The 23945-nt window shown below is 38.8% G+C and overlaps 1 protein-coding gene across 1 annotated transcript in view; it reads right to left on the bottom strand.

Annotated features, from left to right (window-relative positions):
• COL5A2 (collagen type V alpha 2 chain) overlaps window positions 1–23600 on the bottom strand; it is a 97138-nt gene extending 73538 nt beyond the window's left edge. Inside the window, exon 1 of the mRNA XM_021531409.2 lies at window positions 23256–23600. Within this exon, the coding sequence (XP_021387084.1) occupies window positions 23256–23358 (103 nt within the window). The 5' untranslated portion in view covers window positions 23359–23600. The remainder of the gene's footprint in view (window positions 1–23255) is intronic.
• Window positions 23601–23945: the final 345 nt, after the last annotated feature.

Here is a 23945-nt window from a genome sequence, read left to right as displayed (position 1 = left end):
CCCACAGCTGCAGTCCAACCCACTGACATGTTTTGTGCAAGAAAAAAAATGCATGAAGCCAACGGTAACTAATCTCTTCTATACCTGATCATGGTGGAAAAAGACTCCCAGCACAGAACACTGCAGTTACCTGACTGCATGTGTGAACCCTTGTTCAGGGAGCACCAGACACATTGGCCTGCTCTGCTGCTGTCACACTCAAACACAAATTTCATACACAGCAGTCAGTGCAAGAACTGCACATGTCTGCTCATCTCCCAGCACATAAAACATCCTCCTATTTTGGCTGCATTTAATCTATTGTTTCTGAGAGGCTGCAGTCTTTTACACAAAAAAAAAAATACAAGCTTAATAATGTCATCTCTGGCACCAAATGTACTGTTCAGTCATGGCTTAGACTTTTAGCAGCTAACTTTTCATAGAATTAAAAGTCTTAATGAGTGACACAGCATTATCTGTATTTTAGTTTCATAACATTTACCTCATCTACTATTATCAGCATCAGAATGTTCCTGCTTTTTGTTTAGTTCTAGCTTTCCATTTCAAAATACTTTGTTAGTAACCAAGTTTTGATTAATTGCACATGCATTTCCCCAATTTTCAAGAAAAGCCTAACATCAGCAATATACATATCAGATACATCTAATCATTTTCCAACTCCTACCTTTGCTCCTATGTCCTCCTCCCAAAAACCATCTGCAGAGTCAGACAAAACAACATAAAGCAACCCATAGCTAATAAATCCCATTTAGTCACTATTAGAGCATCAGGCATTCATCGTATGCATTGATCCAAAAACACCAAAAGGGACACTGGTTTTCTGCATTATCAAGCAGTTTAAACTTAGTTTACTTCCCACCTTGTAGAAAACAACTCAATTATAAATAAAATGGAGCTCAGGTATTTTGCTGTAAAATCCTTTCCAGGTCATGAGAACAGAAAAGGCTTAATGATGAATCCTGGCCTGCTGCCGGTCGCATGTTTAGTGTCAGGTTCCGGCAGGTCTGCACTGCTCACAATCAATCTTCCTCAAACTGAAATCCTGACATATAAGATATTTATTTATGCTATTTATATAAGGGAAAGTTATTTGGTTTACTTTCTGCTTGACATAGATCTTCCCAGAGCTGAGCTCAGGATTCCTGAGCCCTCATTCCTGCTCCTGCTCTGGATTCCCTTACTTAGTTCTCCTGAGCCTTGACTTCCCTTGATGTCTGTCTGTCACTGAGAACCTTCCTGTGGGGCTGCATTTCTCATGACCTGCTTTGCAACTTTCAATAGATTCACTGTTACCCCCTCAACACAGACATGGCACAGGTGACTATTATCGTGTGTGCTGATTTTACTCTTCAATCACATCATCGTTATCAGTTATCCAATTTTACACTCCGATCAAAAGTACAGGAAAAATATGTTTCACTCAAAAAAATTCTTGGCATTTTATAGATTAAAAATATTACATTACATGAATTAGTAATTTAAATGTGGCTATGAATTACACTCCAAAAAACAACTGCAGGTTTGCACTAGACAAAAATAATGTCTGAATATTACTTCAAGTGCAAAGTAAGCACAAATACCTATTTAAACAGTGCAGAAGAAAAACTTCCACAGGCACACATTCATCAATATATTTTGCTTGATTCAGTTGCTTAAACATGGGTCCTCTAGTGATATTTTGGATACCAAGGTGTGGAGAACCTCTAAGTAGGCCAAGTAGATAACAAATATTACTTTTCTGAGGTGTGCAAAAGTGTGTGTGCATTCAGCAGGCTGTCACATGGCTTCACCAGCAGGTTGGGTCCTGATGGGATGCTCAGGATTGTAGCTGGCACTGGTTTGCAAGCTTCATGCTACTTTTGAATAACCTACACACGGGGCTGGGAGGTTTTTATTATTTGTAGAATAACCTGTGTTTTGGTTTGACTTAACTCCAGTTTCAGCTTGCACATGTCTGGCTTCGCAAAAACCTGATGCTTGAATTCAAATACAATCGTTAGGTAATCTTCCAGTAGCAAAATTATTTAGAGCCTTAAACCATAATTTGCTTTTACTTGTATTTTGAACATGAAGATAATTTACCAGATACTTATTTTGCATAATTAACATGAACCATTTGCAGTAAATGTTAATGAAGTTGGAAATATTTTGCTGGTCTATAGTGCCTTCCTGAGAAAAGGCAGAGTACCTTGGCTAATTCTGAAGTTCTTAAAACATTTGATGCAACATGACAAATAATGGAAACAGGGGTACAATTTGCACACACCCTGCCTAAAAACTACTAATGCTAATTATTTTCAGATAACTCTTTTGAAATTTATTTTTTCCTGATGATTTCTTTTTCTGTTCATTGAATGAATTCAGAAAAGACAGACTTTGTGAAGTGTCCTCTACAATCTCCTCTTAGATCAGGATCCTATACTTGTATTGAAAAAATTCTGTCCCATGCATCTATCATGTATGCATTCTAAAGTATTTAACGTACAGATGTAATTTGAGCATTCTACCTTTTTAGTTATGACTAATATTAAAGAAAATTATTTAATAAATTTATAATACATCTTTTTCCATCGTACCACGAAACAGCAATTTAAAGATGACATTTAGTTTACATAAAATATTTTGAAACATAATTATTTCCATCAAAGGATATTAAATACTTTGAAGTGTCAAAAAAAAAACCCTTAGGTTATATAATATTACTTTGTTCCTATATTATAGTTGAGGAATGTGTAGTATTTGAAAGTATTTGTCCCTTGTTTGTGGTTGTTCAGCTGGAAAGACTTCTTTTATTGTTGTTTTCTAATGAAATGATGCATAACCACCACTCAACCTGAAGTAAAAAGGGCAAATAAATTGCTTCTTTCAAAAATTCAGGCCTACATGTCTCCCAATTTAGAACACTGAAATCTTTACCTCTCCAAAATAGTAGGCCCATTCACCCTGAGATACTCTGAGGACAGCTACTCATCAAGTACATTCCTTCCTCTTTTTTTTTTTTTTTGGCAGGCCAACTAGAGGTCACTGTGCAGAAATGTGACCTTTGTCTGCACTAAGCTGGAAAGAAAAATTCAATTTCTTTTTAGTTAGAGTCTATTTAACACCTGATTTGTCTAAATTAATAGCTTTTATAAAATTTGAAAGCATTTTCAATATCAGATGGAAAACTATTGCTTTGTTCAATTTCCTTGCTTCTCAGTAATAATAATAATAATAATAATAATAATAATAATAATAATAATAATAATTTTGTTAATGTTATGATGGGAGTTGGTCTCCACAGTCCTGGCAGGTCCTGTCTAACATAAGATATTCTATGATTCTGTAATCATTTCACCATTGCTTGCCTAATCACACATTGTGAGAAGTCATGTAGTTCTGTTTCCTGGAAAGAAATTTGTTCCCAGAATTTTACAGGAGAAATATTGGATTTTATCTGCCTCTCTGGTCATGTCTTAAAGTAGTCAAGAGGACTGCACTTTATTTCACCTGATTTTGAAGGATAATAAGTTAAATTTTCTGAATATATTTTGCTAATTTTTTAAGTATTTTAGAGTTGTTTTTTTTTTTTTTTTAATGAGGTATCTCTTACTTAGAAATACAGCTACATCACATGCAACATTAACAACACTGGTATTGAAAGGACACATGCAATCACAGACCTTTCATCTGCTGGAAAAAGAAAAATCTGTTTTTTTTCTGAGCTGTTCCACAAGTATCTGGGTTTGTTTTTTTTCACTTTTACTAGAAAAGTGATTAACCCCTGCCTTTCACAGTCAAAGTCTCTGTAATACACTGCATGTCTTTGTCACCCTGAACAAGCTACATTTTGACCCTGACAGAAGACAACAGCCAAGAAAAGTACTACTTCAGTCTGATTTCATATCATGAGTAATTATCAAACACAAATAAAGCCATCCAATTCCCATGGTTTTGGTACCTTTCCTCACAAGAATACTTTTGCAAGGACATTCCATCCTCTGTCATGGTTGTTTCAATTGAAGAAATGGCTTCTGGTTGCCTCAAAGGTGCTGAAATTGACTCTAGGTGGAAACACCCATTTTCATGCACAGACACTCCCCAGGTGGGTTTTTTAACTTTCTAGGTGCGTTTTTGAACAGATTTTGCTCTCAAACGCTACATAGTAACTTCTGCTTTTTTTTTCCTACTCTATAAACTTTATCATTAGTCCCCTCCATAACTAAGAGAAATAGGATTTCTCCACATTAAATATTTGTCACATGAAAAGAGGATCAACTGCTACACACAGTTACTTATACTATTTTCATCATAACCAAAGAGCCCTTAAAATGGGATAACACAACTTTTGCTGTTTTAATTAAGCATTTATGTTGACCCTCCAGAAAGACAAGCCAGAACCTGCAGTGTTTTTTTCCATCCATTGGAGTGACAAACATACTTACAGTCAGAAATGTTTCCAAATGAAGAGCTGCACTTTTAACTCATTTATAAACATAAAGTCATCTTTCTAAAGGGCCTTGCCCCCATTACATCCACAGGAGTGATACTTGTTAACACAGTACAAGGGTTTCATCTCGGGTACCTCAGAGCACAATACTTGGATCACTGGAAAAGAAACAGCTGCAGTGTAATATATGGAAAGGCAATTATGGAAACTAATGTGATGCCAAGTTACTAAGCATTATCAAATAAGTTCTCTTGCCAACTACAGGAGAGAGCTTTAATCCATAGCTATAAAAATAAACACCCCAGCCCACAAAGATTAACAGTATTTCCTGCCTTTCTGCACTGGCTACAAAATATTTTGATTGCACTTCTGTCAGGATCTAATGGAAGTATAGAAAATACTTGTCAGAATGGAATTTTATTGACTGACACTGATGTCAGTGTCATATTTCATACTTCCACTTTCCCAAACTATGCTTATCAACTGGGGGGGGGAAAGGAGGGAAGAGAGTTATTTAGAGAAACAAAGAAACATGTCTCATCCCATTATAATTAGTCATTAAATACAAAAGCATGTCAAGCCATTAATTATTTTTATGTATGTTTTCTTGATTATTTTCATTCTGGAACACAAGGCATATTATTAACCAATACACAATATTAAACAATTATTTTCATTCAACCATATTGCTTAGTAAGTTCTGGGACAATTCCAGAGAACGCTAAGTAGCACAGAAACTGAAGATCTTAGAAAACCAGAAAATCCCTAAGTTTTAACTGAAATCTGTGCTTTCTTAGCATTAGGCTGAAAGAAGGGTATATTTTCCTTTGCCCCTTTGTTTCCTCCCAGTTCTCCCCAACAATCCAGTGTTGCTGTGTGATGCTGCAAAGAAAGGAACCAGTGAAACAACAAATGTATCCTCACAACATGGGGCTCAACTCTTCACCCACCTGAGTTTCACAGCTTGTGAATTCTTTGGCTCCATGTCCATTTTTCTTGTTTACATAATTTTTGAATTAAGTCAGCATAGCGGAAACATCCATGGTAGTGCTCTAGCAAGGATAGAGATCTTCCTGGCTCTGGGGACAGCAGTTTCAGATGTTGCAGAAGAGATGGGGGGGGTGCTTATCTCACTCTATTGAGAACTACTTACACATGGACATCAGTTAAAAAATTCTCCTATGGTAAAAAGTCTGACTTCTAAGTACATTTTTGTCTAGTAATTCAATTTGCTGACTTAAAAAAAGCTTAATTTTTCAGAACAAGTTAAATTTGTTTTATACTATTTTCTGCCTCTTTTTTGGAAATACAGTTTGACCAGAAGAAAAAGAAACTTTAATACATAAATTATTCCTAATCATCTCCATAAAAATTTTTTTTTGGGGGGGGAAATAAATAATATCTCATTATGCCAGCATTCACTAAGCTTTGTTTTTCTTTTTAAGTGATACACTCTAATAATTCATTCATCAACACAGTCAATGTTTTTCTTACTTTTGCCCCACATATGCATACATAGATTTGTTTACACATGCCTCAGCATTTGCCCCAGTCTATTAAGAAGAGCTCTGTAGCAATCAGGACATTTCTATATTTCCAGGAGATTACATGATCTCAAGAGCTCCAAATGTTCACTTATCTGGATATTAATCTTATCAGTTGCTTTTCTTCCTGACTTAACATACAGAAAAGAACAACATGGACATAATTTGACAAATTTTATTCATTTCAGTGGACCACAAGCTTGATGATATCCCAATGCTTTATTTAAGTAACAAAACATTTCAGTCAGGAGGAGACAAACAAGCTTCCTGTGGTTACGTTTAGGTAGGTAAAACTAGTAGTTTTATTAAAATCACAGAATCTAAGGCAACACTTGCAGTCCTAATGAGGACTTGCCCAACTCCTGAGGGACCAGGTAAAAAGATTTGCTCTTCTTTTAAGACATTTACAATGGTATCAGTGAAAATACTAAGTTATCTACTTCTAAGCAGGAATTAACACACTGAAACCTGTCTCCTCCCTCATAGTCCTCCTTGCTAATGCAAACCTCATAGGGCTCTTAATTGAGCTGTCATCCTGTGTCAACATCCCATGGTACCTGAAATGGCACCCACTGATCACTCAATACAACGCCATACCAGCACCCAGTTTCTCACCCAGGAGGGAAGAAAAGCTATTTTCATGTTCTCCAGTTAGGAAAAAGAAGTGTGAATCTCAGTAACAAAATCAGAACAACTAAATGAGGCCCTAATCCAAACCTTAATTCTGGCTTTTCAGGACTGTGTTGGATGAGAACCCAAAAAGTAGCCAATAACAGCTTGTTACATTTTCAGTTGTTTTTCCAGTTTAGAAGTGTGTGTGCCTTGTGGTAGTTTCTCCTAACCCCAAATTACAGCCTGGAGGTTAGGAAATATTTCCAAATTTATGCATGTCCTTTACGTGCAAGGTAAGCTTAGTAAGGATAAGAATTTAATTGCATGACTGCTAACTATGATCAGCATTAGCTATACACACCACAACACCACAGTAGGAACTCATCAATCCTTACTACATTATAATTTTACAGACAATGCAGTACAACACAGAAGATGGGGCACACCTGGTCTCTGGATTATTTTGCAGACCCTTAGTTTGCATAAATTATTCCACTGACATAATGGTAGCACTGTAATTTACACCAGATGAAGACCTACTCCAAGATCTGCCTCTTCCAAACAGAAATGTCAGGAGAGTAAGTCAAATGATCTGACTTGACAGTACATTTTTTCATGCATTAGTAACCTAAGTATGAAATTGCAATCAAAGGAAAAACATACTGCAAAATTATTTGGTGTTGAAAACCAACCCCAGAGAATCCACTGCAGATGTGACCTTAGTTCAGCACTGCTCAACCAAACCTTTCAGAGACATCCTGGGTGGGACTTGGCTGCCAATGCAGCACCGTGAAACCCAGAAAACCCAGACTGGTGCTGAATTTTCTTTGGGTTTAAGGGGGTTGGGTTTTTAGTGTAGGGTTTGGGGTTGGGGTTTTTTGAGGCAATGAGGTCAAGAGACAACTGCTGTCCCGTGGAAGCATCTTGTTCCAATCTCCCTGACTAATGTGTACTGAGGATCCCATTTGTATATCACCATCTACCCAAGCATGGCAGTAGCCAACAATCCTCGGGTTTAGTGCCAAAAAATAACGTTAGTGTATTTTCTCTTAGCAAAGTCAGAAGAACAATCATCTAGAAAGAACCATGGAGACAGAACCAGGACCAAAATTAGATATCACACCAGCCTCCCCCCAGAATTAATAATCTATCATTAATGCCAAATTATAACATTACGTTACCACAATTCAAGTATGGCCTTTGACAGAAGTTTAATTGCTGGAAAATTTCTATCAAGTGTCAGTGGCTAAGAATATAAGTTCTAAACAAAGTTTTCTAAAGAAACCAAGACAATCTTAAACTGACAGTTTAAGATCATGAAAGTTAAACACAGTCTATTCCCTTGTCCACTGGAGAAATGAATGAAAGCAGACCCCTCCATTAACTGGATTTTTAATCATAGTTATGCTCGGATAAGATTTTGCACTCGAAATCTGAGACTTGAAGCACACAGGGAAATGTCTGCAGCATGCATCAATGACCTTTTGCAACTGAGTTCTGGTATTGAAACAGGACATTTCAAATGTCCCAGCATGTTCAGTTCTAGGGGCTTGGTCCAGATCCAAAATTCTGGGCTTGTTTAATAAGGAGATTCCAGGCAGCCCACAGCTGACCCTGGGCAGCCACACTGGAGCTCCAGTTTGCTGACGTGGACAAGCTGGGGACTGAGTAGGTCCAGATGCTCCTTCTCTCTTCAGAAAGGAAATTATAGTCTATAGCAGAGAAGCTTGGCACAGCCAGCTTTCTAAACTAGGAAATTTCATGATCTGTTGGAATATATTAAAATGTACATTTTTAACTCAACAGAGACATAGCTTGTCTCTGGAACAAATATTTGATAGGAGCAGAGTTAGAGGGCTAAGGGAATGTGAGGGGCTGGATGATTTAATTTCCCCTAAGCTAAGGCAGTTGGCAAACGTGGGTATGGTTTACTGCTTTTTTGCCTTTTTTGTAATGAATTGTATGGATAATTGATGGCAGGTTGCCTAGAGCCTGGGATAGGCCTCTTCATGAAAGCTGAAGTAAATAAATGGTGGCTTGCCCTTATTTCACTGGTTCTGTGTCAAATTCAGGAATTACAAAGATTGGCTTGGCATTTAAAGGTACCAGCCTTAAAGAAGGGAGCAGGCCCATCACACACAGTGGCAGCCTGGATGCCACCTTGGGATCAGTAACTGCTCCTGGCTCTCAGCACTGACATCAAGCCCAACCTCTTCTGGTAAAAGGGAGAAATTTCCAAGCAATTTTCCAAAGACCACTGTTTACCAAGGTCTAGATACTGCAGACCAGAGGAAAAACAAATAAAACATGTGAAACAATAAAAAACATGTGAACAAATAAATAAAACCTGGGAGCTTCATGGTAAAAAAAAAAAGTTTCACTCATCATTTTCTCAGCCAAAATTGTTCTTGTACAAATAAACCTGTAAATATCACATTCAAATAAAGTGTTTATCATCTCAGTTATACAGAAAATCTACAGAGGCAGCTCTCCTTCAAACTATTTCAGTGAATAGTATTTTCACAACATGTAAAATATCTAATGTTGGTAGCTCAGTGCCAAGCATATCAGACTCAAACATCCACTTCACAATCACCTTGGTTATGAAAATAAAGCTTCACTGTTCAGAACATTAACTTGAAATTCATCACTTTTCTTTCTTTCATGCTGATCTATAAAGGCAAACAATGAAAATGTACATGTTTATTCTGTTTTTCCAATGTAGGAATCAACTCAGAATCATAATTAGTATCAGCAGTCAAGCACTGGTTTTCTGTTTGTTTCATCAATGGGAATCAATACATATTAAAGAAACTGGCTCTCCCTTTTTACCCTCAAAATAATTCATTTACAACAAAACCAAATTTGGAGTGAATTATATGTGTTTCTTTCATGGCTCAGAATTGAGGGAAGGCACAGCATGAGGGAAGGCATAACTAACCATGCATGTTCCATAACTGCTATGTAATTTCAACTTAACTGCACTGTAAGCTCTATAAAGTCCCTCTATTAAGTAAATTTTCTGTGTGCACCTCATCGCTGTGGCTGGCTGGATTTATGTAGTCAAGAACAGTTTGAGGTCAATATGGAAAAAGGCCTCCCTGATCACTGGCAAGCTGTCTGTGAAAATAATACACTCTGGGGAGCCCAGTGATAAAGGCACATGAACAGAAGAGGCAACTGGTAAGGTACAAAACCTGTGACTGCTTTATTCAGAACACAGTTACCCTTGAGAATCTCTCAAGGGCAATAAATTAAGTCCCAGATGCACACCTGGAAATAAATACTGAAAGCACAGAATAGCACCTACCTGTCAATCACCTACCTGATTACAGAAGCATCTTCTTTCAAACAGGACAGCACACAAAAATGTCCAACAGTCTTTTGCAAAACATCCTCCTGCAATTGAGCTACACAATTGAATATTCCTGCCATTTTAGTGCAAAGCCTGAGAGACCAGGAGAGCTTATAATACTGTCTCAGAAGTGCACTACACGGAGTTAGGCTACACTTCACACAGGTTCCAGAACTGGCTTTACAAATGTACTCCCTTTCAATCAGGCCTCAAAAGCACCTGATGTCCTGGTACCATCTTCCCTACTATTAACTTCTTATGAATGTAGGTAACACCTTAAGGTGAGTGGAAAACTTTCCTACGCAACAACTGATTAATTTCAGGTAACTGTGGAACTATTCACATGTTATATAGAGAATTCAAATGCCCAATGACTCAGAATATTCCATAATCAGAAATGCAAAGTCTGTTCTGGATCAAAAAGAGATGCAATATGTTTAAGGTTTTTTCTGCTCTCTGTTCTGTTTTTATACTCTTATGCAGACTGCATAACATACAGACCAGCCTGTTCAAGGCATCATCAAATTGTTCTTTTTTATCAGAAAAGGAATATTCATGCCCTGACCAAACAGTCTACATTAGAGTCCATACTACTTACATTTCTTTCTGCAGGAAGTTTCTCTGAGTAAACACTCTCTGAAACCCTGGTGCAACACATGCCATGAGCTTTAGTCACACATGACGTGCCAGAAATTTCACAGGCTACAAAAACCTGCATTTTGCAAGCACATCAGACTCTTCCTTGTAGATCTGGGAGAGTGCTAACACAGGTACTGGAAAACTCATTATGCATTTAGTTGGACTAAAAGAAGAACATTACCCTTCAGGCACTTTGCATTAAGACAATCTCATTTCTAAAACCAGATCAGTCTGGTTGCAGCCTCCTACAAGTTTCCCACAGGGTGGGAAAAAAAAAAAAGCAACCAACAAGAAAAGTAATGTAAGCTAGAACAGTAAAAAAGGTATTCTGAGGAAATACTTTGTGTTCTTTAGTAGTACATCTACATTAGGGATAATATTTAGATCTAAAATTTCTTGCAGCCTCAAATCTCCTACCAGGCTACAAAAATGTACAGCGGAGAATGGCACATACCTACATCACCCTCAGGGTCAGGAGCTATGTTTAGTTCATTAAGACTTGAAAGAAACATTTTAGATGCCTGAAGATACTGTGCTGCATTGCACAAAAATATAATTGCTGTAACTGCCTCTGTAATAATCTACAAGTTACACAGCAGATGTTTTGTCTTTTTCATATCTGTATTCCTGAAACATTGTCATTCTATTTCTAATCAAACTGAAGATAGGTTTTTCAGTGTGACAGAGGCAACTGTCAGCCAGAACCACCTGCAATTTTTTTATTAAACTTGCCTTAACCAGGCTTTCCTATACCATTTGTTGATGTCTTCTCAGAGCGAGGCAAGCAGTACAAGAAGCATTGTTTTAGCAGGACACACAAAGGGAAAAAGAAGCTTCTTCTGCATTCACTCTGAAATTCCTTGTCAAATCTTCATCTTCCTTATCCTATATAACTCCAGGAGGAAGGAGAAAAAAAAAAAAAAAAAACCTAGGCCCATATCCCCCAGAAATCTAACAAACTTATATCACCCTGTGAAAAAGTCTTGCCTCCTGAGACAAATATACAAAGAACCAGAACAAAGCAAGATCCAGCTTCAAACTTCACAGTTTGTTGGATATCAAAAGGGGTCATAATAATTACCGATTTGTCTTGCCTGGTTCTGACAAAATGTTCTAAAGCTCACTCTGCCATTTAAATAAATAGTTATAATTCAAGACAAAAGCAAAAGCCAGAGGATCAGTGTGCTGGTATTTACATCTCATTGTGAGCTGCATTCCATTGTAGAAACAAGTTACTTAGAATTTTCTAAGTCATGCAAAATTCAAGGAGGAATTTCAGTCTCTCAGCCTCCAGAAGGGAGGAGATTTAAGGGGAAAAAAAAAAAAAAAAGAGAGAGAGAGAGAGAGAGAGAGAGAGAGAGAGAAAGTCCGTGCACACAAGAATAAGACTTACTTAGCCATCTCATGAAGAAATAAAATCCACTTTGTGGTAAAAAATAATTCTGATTTTTTTTATTTTGGTGACCAGAAGCATAAGGTGGCAGTTGTGACAAACTAAAAACTAACTTTAGTAGAAGCATATCCTTTTGCTAAAGCAGCCCCAGATCTGTGCTTTCAAAGTAAACAGCTGAAAGTCAGAAGATGGACCATTCCATTAATCCTAGACAGACTCAGATTTATATTATTATACTGGGAGATAACAGGCATCCATTAAAGCCAGACCTTTTTTTTGTGTGTGAGGGTGGAAACCAAAGGGCAAGCTGGGTAAAGGTCTTTAAATGTGGGCTCAGCACAGCCTATCTACTGTAATACCCCACAGTAAGTGCTGCACAGTGTCGCCCAGCTGTGTCCAAGAGCAAAGCCTGGAGGGCATTATTTGATGAAGCTACACATTTCCAGGAACTATACTCCTGCATCCTAAGACCACCCCAGTTAATTTAATTATTGGTGCATACTAACTCTGGGTAACAATACTATTTAAGAGTGCATACTTTCATTCCAACTCATATTTCAACCCACAGACCAACTTTAGCTCAAAAACAGTGCTGCATTTCAGCTATATTTGCAGACTCCTTTTCAGAAGTTTAAACATTTAACCAATAGGGTAAGTAGACTTAAAAAAAAAAGCAACACAGGCAGAATGCCTTACTCCATTTCTCAAGAGAACTCTACTTGGCAGGTAGTACCAATGATGTAACTTGGGCTTTGAATGCAGGGATGTGGATGCAGTCATGAAGAGCAGCAGCAGAGTTGTGCTCTCTCCCCTGGCATTTTGAAATTGCATGCATGTCAGGAATTTCTCAGGTGGGATTCTAGCCTCAGTAGAAGAAAGGCAGGGTACTGTCACGCCAGAAAGTTTCTTCTTGTGGCATTGTGTCAACACTAATTCACATTTATAGAATTCAGACTAAGCCACAGCTGTATCCTGTTAGAAACCTGGACCATAGGAACATCCCCTTTCCAGGCAGTCACATTCCCTTCTGCTATCATCATTCCAGCCTAGGGGTCCCAAAGCATTCTTCCAGACAGAGCTAGAGATCAGGATGTTAGAAGTACCAAATGCCAAGTCACTCTCCAGGCTAAGGCATGTTGAAGTTTGTCCAGAACTGAAGCATTTACTGAATCTCTCTTAGCTTCATGTAAACTTTAGCAGGAGTTCATCTATTATATTAAGCATTACTAGGCACACAGATCATCTTGAGAACCTCAAAAGCCTTAACTTCCATGTTCTTCTGTACATGTGTATCTGAGATGATGCAAAAACCTTTAATATGTCAGATTTGAGCATAAAGCAAGCGCAAACCAAAACTGCTGAGATTCCCTTGGTTTCCAGTGAAACCAGAAGCTGGGCTGTGTTTCTGTACTGATGTTTACTGATGACAGGAAGCCAAGTCACATGAATTTGTGCAAAAATGTCAGTATAACTGCTAAAAGTTATTTAAGATAGCTATTCTATTTAAGATAACTTACTGCTGCATCATTTCACCTAATCAAACCTTCAGTTTTAAAGATCTTGAAGCTTGTTACCTTCTTTTAAAAGAAAAACTGAAATAATTAAATTTTTCATTCATTAAGGAGAAAATAAAATAAAGGTATAAGTTGTCTTATTACAATAAGTAAGACTGTTCATGTGCCTCAAGTTAGGTTCTAAAGTACTCTCCTGAATGGGAGATTTGAATCACCAAATATTTACTTTCCATGTTCATTACATTTAAACACAAAAAAATAAACTGCCTGTGAAATAGATAAATTCCATACTGCAGAGGTTTCCTAGGAAACCCAGAAAGGCTCAAATAAACAGAAAACAGCTGGAGAAAAAAAAAAAAAAAAAAGCCAACCTCAATAACTAAGTGCTCCATACCCTCATTTTAAAAAACACAAGAATGATATCACTGACGTTAAAGCAGTGCCTTTCACACTGTTTGGCCCTGCCACTCTTCACAGGGACAAACATGCATAGCTTAAGGAAATCAAGATTTAGCTCTTCTCTGCCCATCATCTCACCTTGCTCTCCAAAAAACAACAAACCAAACCAAGCAGCATGAGTGCTTTTGCTAAAAGTGGTAAAGCTGCAGAGTGTTGGCATGTATGCTAAAAAGGACAGCCAGCCCCAGAGAGGTGCCTACTGAAACCTTACAGCAAGCAGGTGATTCACTAGCCAGAGATTTCTTTGCTGAGAAGCCAGACTCCACTTCTGAAACCAGCCAGCCATTCAACATGAAAATCCATGCCATTCCAGAAATGTATTATTAGCACAATGACTCAGTATGTATATTACAGTAGTACCCTAAGGCTTCACTTGAGATCAAGGATGCTTTGTGCTCTGCACTGCACACAATCTCATAGGAAGGCCCTGCACTTTACAGTGAAAATATAAAATCAAAGCAAGCCAAAGTTATTCAAGCTCAGTGTCCAGATTTAGCTGGAATTTTCTATCATTATAGGAAAAAAAAAAAAAAAGAGTAAAGGACAACTTGTCTAACCTCATTCCCAATTTTTGAAGTAGGCTCCCAGCACACTGCCAGTCACTGCTATAATCCCAAGACTCAGTGTGGTGACAGCAGTCATATTGTCATGTTGGCTCTTCCTTCCCCACATGGCTCCATTTTCCATGTTCTGCTCGGCTTGTCACCAGGCTCAGTGCCTCTGACATCAGGTTCTTCCCTTCCTTTGTTGCCGCCAATGCATGTTCCAGTCCTTTCTGCCTCTTGCCAAAGCAAGCATTAAACATCTGGAAATCATCCTCCATTACTTTCACCAGTGAGATGCATCTGCCTCGCACTGTAGTTCCCATACAGTGAAAAGACACCACACTCACATATATATGTAAAATGCTCTACAAAAATCTAACACACTATATATTAGTCCACTTTAATCTTTACCTTGCAGCAAGTTACAAACATGTTATTTTCTTTAAAGATGCAAGCATATATAACGGGGATCTTTACAGATCACAACACTCCTGACTCCAGAGAGTTCTAAAGTACAGATATTTACTCTTAGGATTGTGTTCTCCTTCTCACACCTCAAATCTTTTTAGTATTAGAAAACAACAGGTTTTCAATGTATGCATTATGTGTGCTGGTTTGGGAATTTTAAGGGTAAAAGAAGTCATTCCAATGGAAAATTAATACAGAGGAAAAGAGGTACCACTTTTTGCCTGTGCCTCTGAAGGAGTGGAAAATGCAGGCTATTTCCACCCCTTTTGCGCAGCCTGAAGTCACAACAGGACAATGACCCCTCGGCTGTATGGAGCTGAGGGCTCATCGAGTCCATCACACTCCCAACCCCCTCTAGAAGTTCCTGCCTCTTGCTTCCCTTCCTTTCCTGTTCTCAGAGCTTTGGACACATGGACGATTATTCAGAAGAACTTCAGGAAGCCTCCTGGAGCCTTTGAGGAGTGAGATAACCCAGCTACTTAATGGTATCTTTCCTACCAAGAGGCTCAGCACTGATATAAGCAAGAAAGCCAAAAATAGATCATACTTCATTAAAAAAAAAAAAAGTTTTATTAGTTTACTGATTATATTATTTGTTAACTATAATTATCATTCATTATTTGTATCAACTAAATTCAGGGTAACTTGAAATAGCAGAGATGGCTTAAAGATGACTAAATCATCCTCAGTATCTGGAAAATGAGATGCTCCAGCCGAAGGAAAAAACTCCCCCTTTAAAGTAGATAGAAAATGAGTCACAAATAACTGTCATAGGATAGCAATCACTATGGCAATTCAGCGCATTTTTATCAGATCTGAAGATCTGATAGAAACCTGTAAAGGAAGTATTTGTGAAAAGCTGAGTGTAAAACATCTTCTGTTTGCTGTTCCATCTTTAATTTTTTCCTCAAATATTTTTCTTGATCTGCTGACAGAAGAGATGAGATTTCAGACAAGAAAGTGATTTAATCTCAATCAAGCTTGTCTATGATTTCCTGAAAGAGAGACAACTGCTTTAAATAAAATGCTCCCTTAGCGTAACCTCTGAGGTTACCTATGATAATACAGCTGGCCCGAGACAGCTCTCCTCAAATGGAAAACAGTTTCCTTCTGGCTTTTAGCTGTATTTTCACTGTAATTTTAATGTGATGCAATAATATTGCACAACTGGGCCAGGACAAACTCACAAATTGGTAAAAGGCAGGTTTAGATTAGATACTAGAAAGAAATTCTCTCCTGTGTGTTGGATGAAGCACTGGAACAGGGTGCCCAGAGAAGCTGTGGCTGCCCCATCCATGGAAGTGTCCAAGACCAGGCTGGATAGGGCTTGGAGCATCCTGGTATAGTGGAAAGTGTGCCTGCCCATGGCAGGTGGGGAAACAGGATGGGCTCCAAGGCCCCTTCCAACCCAAACAGTTCTGTGATGACTCTTCCTTTTTCTCCCTCAATCTCTTCCTACACTACACTGCCATATGCCCATAATCCTGCACTTCAGTTGGTCAGCTTGCTGCAGGATGCTGGCAAACACTTAATGGCCAAAGAATATTTGGAGAAGATACTGTATGGACCTTCTCTGCCAGACATCTACTGCTCAGCAGGGAGCAGACCTCAGGGAGACAGTTTACTCTTCTGTTCTCACTCTAAATGAGTTCATGTCCAAAGCTCTGAATTCCTGCCAGCAGTATCAGAGTCGCTGTTTGTGTTTCTATTCAGCCACATTATCCAGAGAACAAGGGCACAAAGATTCAAATTAATTCTTTAGTCCTCCCATGCTACTGTTGCATAGTCCAAAGGCTATAAATGAAAAGTAGTGAAGACACAAACCATCATGAAAGCTTTTCAGTATGAAAACAACTTAATTATATCACTTTCCCAGCTATACTGCTCACACAGAGCTGCAGAAAAATGCAAATCCTCCAAAGCTCCAATCAAGTTTCAGCTGGCAGCAGCATGGCCAAGGATCATCCTTAGGACAGCTCTCCAAAGACAAGACCTATCTTCAGCAGCAGATACAAACAGAATCCTGAGGGTCTGCATGAATAGAAGCTCCCTGAACAGGGAGCATCCCACCACTGGCCCTCTGACAATCATTCTTAGTCTTCATGCTTATATAACACATGACCTTTCTGCAGCAAATGCGGGTGGGATAGTGGAATAATGGAATTGTTTCTCACTGCAAGAATAAAAGGCAGCACAGCAGGCTATGAAAAATGTATGTTGCTTACTAAGAAGAGATAATTGTAAGCAACAATTTGGATATTTTAATTACCACAGCATCAAGGCTTTATCATCATTCAAAGCTTCCAGAACGTTATTGTTTTATAATTATAAATCAAATTATAAAATAATAATTTTTATTAAAATAATTTTATTTCTTCCTATAGTCAGTATCACTGGTTTACCTTTTCTTGTATCTCAAGCACAGCACTAATTCTTCAAATTTCTCTAAATTTAAGCCAGGAAAATCACCGAACAATACATGACCAAAGGAAAAAGTATCCAGAAACTGTATTATTTGTACATACAGAATGCACTGATTACATAAAAGACATAAATAATACATGATGCCACCCCCTGGGGTACCTCTGTTCTCTAAGTGTTACATGACTGTCATAGTTAAGAGCCATTTTTCTCCAGCTTGAAAGTACCTGGTTTCTCATTTTATGCCATGGAAATAAATACATTTTCTTCATTAAACTTGGAATTAATACATCCTATTTTCCAGCTCAAATTATCCCTGACCCTCTGCACATGACAGCCTCACCAGGCCATTCAAGGATGGTGGAACAAGGTAGGTCTGTTGCAGCTTGAGATTTCAGGCAGTGCAACAATCCTTCCTCGTGCTCTGAAAGTTCAAACTCCAAGAAGGCTTTGTCAAAAACCGAAATTCCAAGTTAATCTGATTAATTTATTCATTTTACATTAAAGGATACTTGGGTTTGCCTTGTTGGTTATATAAAGAATGGGGGGGTTGGCTACACAATAAACTGAAGTGCAAGTCCAGTCTCTCTTCCCTGATGCAAATGAGAATCCACTGGATTAACACTTTGATTTATTCTTTCTAAGAATAATTTCTGAGAAAATTATATCATCAGGACTTTACACACAAAAATGTGCAAGGTCACAATGACAAACATAAGTGAAACAGTGCACATATAAGGATAGATCACATGCCTCCAGCTGGAATTTCGACTATTTTTCATTACTTTGTTATTTCTTGGCGCTGAGTTTGTTGCCTTCCTCTATATACAGAAAAATAGTTGTATACAGGCCACGAACATCTGCTCAGTTTTTTTAAAGGATTATATTGTTGCATGAAGATCTATCTTTGCAGTTCCTGCCTCGCTGCACATACACGCTAGAATCTGTATTAATTTTCTGAAAAAATATCAAAAACCAAGTTATGTGGCCAGTTGACCACTTTTAATTCTAACCACAGAAAAATTGTAATTTACAGTTTACCCAAATAGTAACTACAACTTCAACACCAAGAGCTACTCCTAAGCAGGGTTTCCCAGGAGCATTTACCATCAGTCAAGTGATTTGGTAGATATTTCTTTTTTTCTGAAAATTTCTAAAGCATTATTAAGTTTAAAAATACATATTTTTAACCAACTTACATTTAACTATTATTAAACAGGACCGATCCTGCATGTTCTGCATGAACAAATCAAGCTGATAGAATGTTATCACACAGAAACAAATTGCAAGGATGAAAAGACCTCACCAAGAAATGAAGACTGAGCATGTTAAAACATGAATCATGAAATGACCATTCAGTTTCTATGGCAATAATCCATATCTGTAAACATGGGGGGGGGGGGGGGGGAAATGCCTGCACTAGCAAACACAGCCTGCAATTATTCTTTAATCACAATGTATTTTCCAAAAAAACTACAAGTTAATGAAGATGGTCCAACATGACCCTCAATTTTATGTATTCCATAATTTTGAGCAAAGTTTTGCTTAGGCTGAACAGAAGGAATCCTCTCAAGGAATCTTCTTGTAGAAATTTCTGTGTAGAGAATTCTTCTCAGAATTTTATGGTCAGGAAAATTTCCTAATTCAATCAGCTAGTCCCCACAGATTTATGACTTTGTCTAATAGATACTAGATTCCCACTGTCTACTTGTTTAGAGTTATATTAATTTCTATTTTTGAATTATTTACTATGCTTAAGTCCCCAAACACATATACTTACATGCACACACACATGCAGGTTTTCTCACTAAGAAAGCATAGGTACAGACATAATCTGGGGATCTGGAACTTTTAGGGAAAAAGGATAATCAATACAGCATAACCAGCATAAACATTTACATACATAATCAGGTCCAGCCAGCATGGGTTTATGAAAATCAGGTCTTGCTTGACCAACCTGATCTTCTTTTATGACAAGGTGACACACTTATGGGATGAAGAAAAGGCTGGGATGTTGTCTGCCTGGAACTTAGTAAAGCTTTGGTCACTGTTTTCCATGGCATCCTTCTGGAGCAATTGTCTGCTCGTGGCTTGGATGGGTGCACTGTCCACTGGGTAAAAAAGTGTCTAGATGGCCAAGCCCTAAGATTGGTGGTGAATGGAGTTAAATCCAGTTGGTATCTGGTCACCAGTGGTGTTCCCCAGGGCTCAGTATTGGGCCCAGTTCTGTTCAATATCTTTGCCAATGATCTGCATGAGGGGATCACAGCAAGTTCACAGCCAACACCAAGCTGAGCTGGAGTATCAACCTGCTGTAGCAGTGCTACACAAACAGTTGGATTCAGTGATCTTAAGGGTCTTTTCCAACCTAAACAATAATTCTGTAATTCTAAGTATTATCAGATACTCACTAAAATTTGACAATTGTACAAACACGGGTGCTTTTTCTCTTTCACATAGAATCATACAGTATCATTCTCCTTAGGAGCTGGACCCTTTACATAGATTACAAAGATGAAAGACCCATAAAATCTAAAGAAGCATTTGGCACAAATACTCAATAACTTTCTCATAGCTACAGAGGTCTTTCACTTGTCATCTTATTCCTAACACTTGCCCCATTATGGGGACTATGCAATGTAACAAGGTCTTATCTCCCTGAAGATAGTATCAGTGAGAAGATAATGGACATTGCATGGTTTCCAGACAAAATGAAAGATCTTGAGAATTCAAAAAAGGCAAAGGGCATCATTAATATAAACAGAACAATGACCTTTTTTTAACCTTGTTCACACTGTCAATCAAATTAGATATTTTTAAATCAATACCAGCACTCACACTGATTTCAGCTGAAGGAGGGTTGACACCACAAGAGGTGGACAGGAAAATATAATTCAGACAAAGGTACACTGCAAAAACTGATAGAGCCAAAGGCAAGTACAGGATTGAAGAGAAATGGTGGCAATAAACCACCACTGCCATGCCCACGTGCAGTTTGCACAGACAATTCTTCTTGAACAAGATGAGTCCCATAATTTCAAATCTGACTCAAGTGTACTGATTTTCCATGAAAGACATGTTTCTAATTAATTTTTAAAAAACTTTTACACTCCCAAGAGGACAGGAAATTATCCCATAAGCACATCCTGCTTCTGCTACTAGTTTCTTCTATCCCAAGCCCTAGGGAAAGAGGAAGGACTATAGAGTTGTGTGGAAACCCCTGTACCAAAGGTTCAGAGCTTTCAGGTACTCAGCAGCTAAACAATACAAAATTTCAGTCACCTCCTGGGCACGTTCTGATCCTGTTGCATTTCTGAACTGGACCAGGTCTCTACAAAGAAATTAAAACCAGGATCTTCCAGTCCTAGGATTTTGCACCTCTGACCTTATTGATAAATAACTTTTAAACAGGTACATTTAAACAGACTTAAAATAACCAATTTTGCCGTAATATGTTTGGAAGTGTCTAGTTTTTACATGCATTTTAAGCACATGCACCATGTAGCACTACCAGCCAAGTGCTCTTGAGCAGAACAGATCAATCTGAAGGGTTTCAAGAGAAAAAAAAGTAATAAAGAAACTGGCATTACTTAAAGGTACAGGAATGGTAAGTGACAAAAAGTTAAGCAGCATGTTTGGTTTGAAGTAGTATTACAGTTCTTTCATTAAGGTTTTTTAACCATATTATCTGCTTTATTATATTCAAGTAATCTATCAATATCAATACCCCTCATGAAAAATTTCGTAACATACTATCACAAAAGCTATTTCTTTCTGCCACTGTCTCTAAAGTTGACAAGCGGTATCCAATCCTTATTTTTTTCTAGGATTGTCATAAAAAATGACTGGTACAACACTAGTTTACATCCTTTCTGAAAGTCGGATAGTTTTTTGTAATCTATGCTTCCTGAAGTGCCCTTCTTGCTTTCCCAGATACCTCTAATATTTGTTTATCTGGTAGTACTTACATTCAAGTAAGTGAATGAGAAATAAAGCAGCTCTACAGACAAAGTCACCTGCAGTAAAATACAATGCTGACTGATGTTAGACCTCTACACAAATACAAAACCCAAAACAAACTAAGGGCAAAACCTGTCCACTCTTCAGGATTTGTAGGCTTCAATCAGGAACTAAATGAAAGGTAAAATCCCTTTCTTATGCAATTAAACCAGACCAATATGTAGAATGCACCCTACTTTTATTTTCACTTCACCAACCCTCACATCATATTAAAGTAGATTTGACTTCAGTTTTCTTTTAATATAATGAACATTGGAAAAGTGTCTGTATAGAAGACAAAAGCTATTACATCTCAAACAGGAAGATGAGTAAGTGATGTAAGCATAAACAGATGTCACTAATTTATTACAACATATTTTGCTCTCTGTCTTGCCACATACCTCTCAGTTGCCTCAGCCATCAGCATATGGGAAATATACCCCACAACGTGTACATTGCTGGTCTATCCCATCATCTCCATAATTCCAACAATCTAGTAAGAAAACTCATATACATTTTGCATTTTTTTTAAACAGGCAAAAAGCTATAATTTTTATTAAAGGGATACCAAAAATTAAGTCAGTATTTTCACAATTGTTTCGTTTGGTATTACATGTCATTGATAAATGCATAATATATGCCTCCCTTTATAGCAAGTATATGAATTATACTCACAAGTTTATATAAAGTGCCCCCTCTATGGGACTTCTTACACAGCTATGCATGGGCAGGACAGTCTCATTTTGCTTTGTAAAACAAAAGTTTCAGAAATATTGCACTAGTTTGTTCATCAGGCTTTGACTCCTCCTCACTTATGCAATCCAGCGTATTACCAGAGAAGTTCAGTTACATGAAAAATCAGACTCTTAAAAATACACGAGAAAGTAAGTGCAAACAGCAGTGTAGTGTACATCCCACAATGTGCTGGAATGTCCTACAAAGGAACTTTGTAGGGCATAATTTGGAAAAGAAGCCAGTGTTACATATAAGAAGCCTAGGAAGTACGCTCAGGAGTACAATAGCTCCAGACTGTCCCACAACCAGCCTGCTCACATTTCAGGAAATCAACACAGATCACCACATCCATCCCGACTGATGGAAAGAGTACAGTCACTACGCCTTCTCCTGACCATCAGTGTCTCTCTCGCAGGCATAGAAATGATACAAAACACGAAGGGCTACCAAGCAGCCGCAGGCAGCGCAGGTCGGGCGGGTGAGGCTCGCAGCTCGCCAGCGCTCCTGCCCGCACGGAGCTCGCCCCGAACCGCCGCTGCCTCCAGCCCTCGGGCGGAGGGGAGGCTCTGTGCCATCCTCGGCGTCAGGCAGCCCCTCCGCAAGAGCCTGGGGGAAAATGAGCCGGAGAAGGAAAGAAGGGAAAGTGAAAAGACGAGCAGGGGGGGAGGGGTGAAAAAAGGGAGAATTCGCGTTTCTGCATTTCTCTAAAACAAAGAATGTGAGAAAGCAGATGTAGTTCGGCGCAAACAACTCCACCCTGCGAGGCTTCGGTGTTTACTCTCCCAGCTCGCTTGCCCAGCTGTCCTCCAGCCGCGTCCCAAGCCCTTTCTTTTGTTGGGAGCTTCCCAGCGGCCGCAGCCCCGCCGGGACGGGGGCTCAGCCCGAGCGCCCCGCGGCAGCACTTGGCCTTTGACCGCCCCCCCGCTCCGTGCCCGCAGCGAGCGCCGCAAACCTCGCTCTTCCGCTCAAAAACCCAAAGCGCAAACCCCTCTCTGCCCCATTCTCAATACGTGAAAGCAAAAGTCTTACTCTCGTATCCCAGAGGTTTTCCACTCCGCTTATTAGCCAAATCATACAATAAACACACTGCATGCAAAAAGGGGGGATTATGATAATTGTTTTAGAGGTAGAGAGAAACTCACCACCTTCATATTCTTCCACTTCTTGCGCTTTTATGGTTACAAATCGGCCTAATAAAGCAGCGAGGATGAAAAAAGTTCTCGTTTGTACCAAGACTGCCATCATGCCTAGATATTAGACATGTATCCTCCCCGGGCAGCAAAAAGTGCAGAATCGTAAGGTTATTTTAGCACCATGAAGCCAGCTGAGGAGACGTTCTGTCTTTCCGCATCAGTTCCAGGACAAAGTCGGCGAGCCTTCTTTTCAGCACCAGCTCCAGCGCAGTCTGCAAACACTCCTTTCAGGGGATGCAGCTTTAAATAGGAAGAATGCTGCCTCCACTTTCTTCCTGCCCCTTTTCAGCCCGTTCATGCTTCTAACCATCCACTCCCTGCCAAGCAACAGTCTGATTGATGGTAAATAACCGAATCAGAGCTGGCTTCACTCTTCCTTGAACTTTTCTCTTTACAAGCACACTTGCAGGATACTTTCCTGCTGCTGTGCAGTGCATGTGCTTTTCCAGGACCATTTATTAAGCAGCAAAAGCAGAGTTTTAAGAATCTGTCAGGAAAAGAAAGCTCTGCTTTTACCACACCCGGCGCACGCTTCCTGGAGATGGAGGGTATAGCCCCATTTGGAGCCGATTCCCTTATTAGGAACTCGATTGCTTCCAGTGCTCCAGAGGAGGATTTCCTCCACACTCCTGATAACTG

Source organism: Lonchura striata, chromosome 8 (assembly GCF_046129695.1).
Source record: "Lonchura striata isolate bLonStr1 chromosome 8, bLonStr1.mat, whole genome shotgun sequence".
Taxonomy (NCBI): Eukaryota; Metazoa; Chordata; class Aves; order Passeriformes; family Estrildidae; genus Lonchura; species Lonchura striata.
Note: the sequence above shows the minus strand (reverse complement) of the source record. Positions and strands in the feature narration are given on the sequence as shown.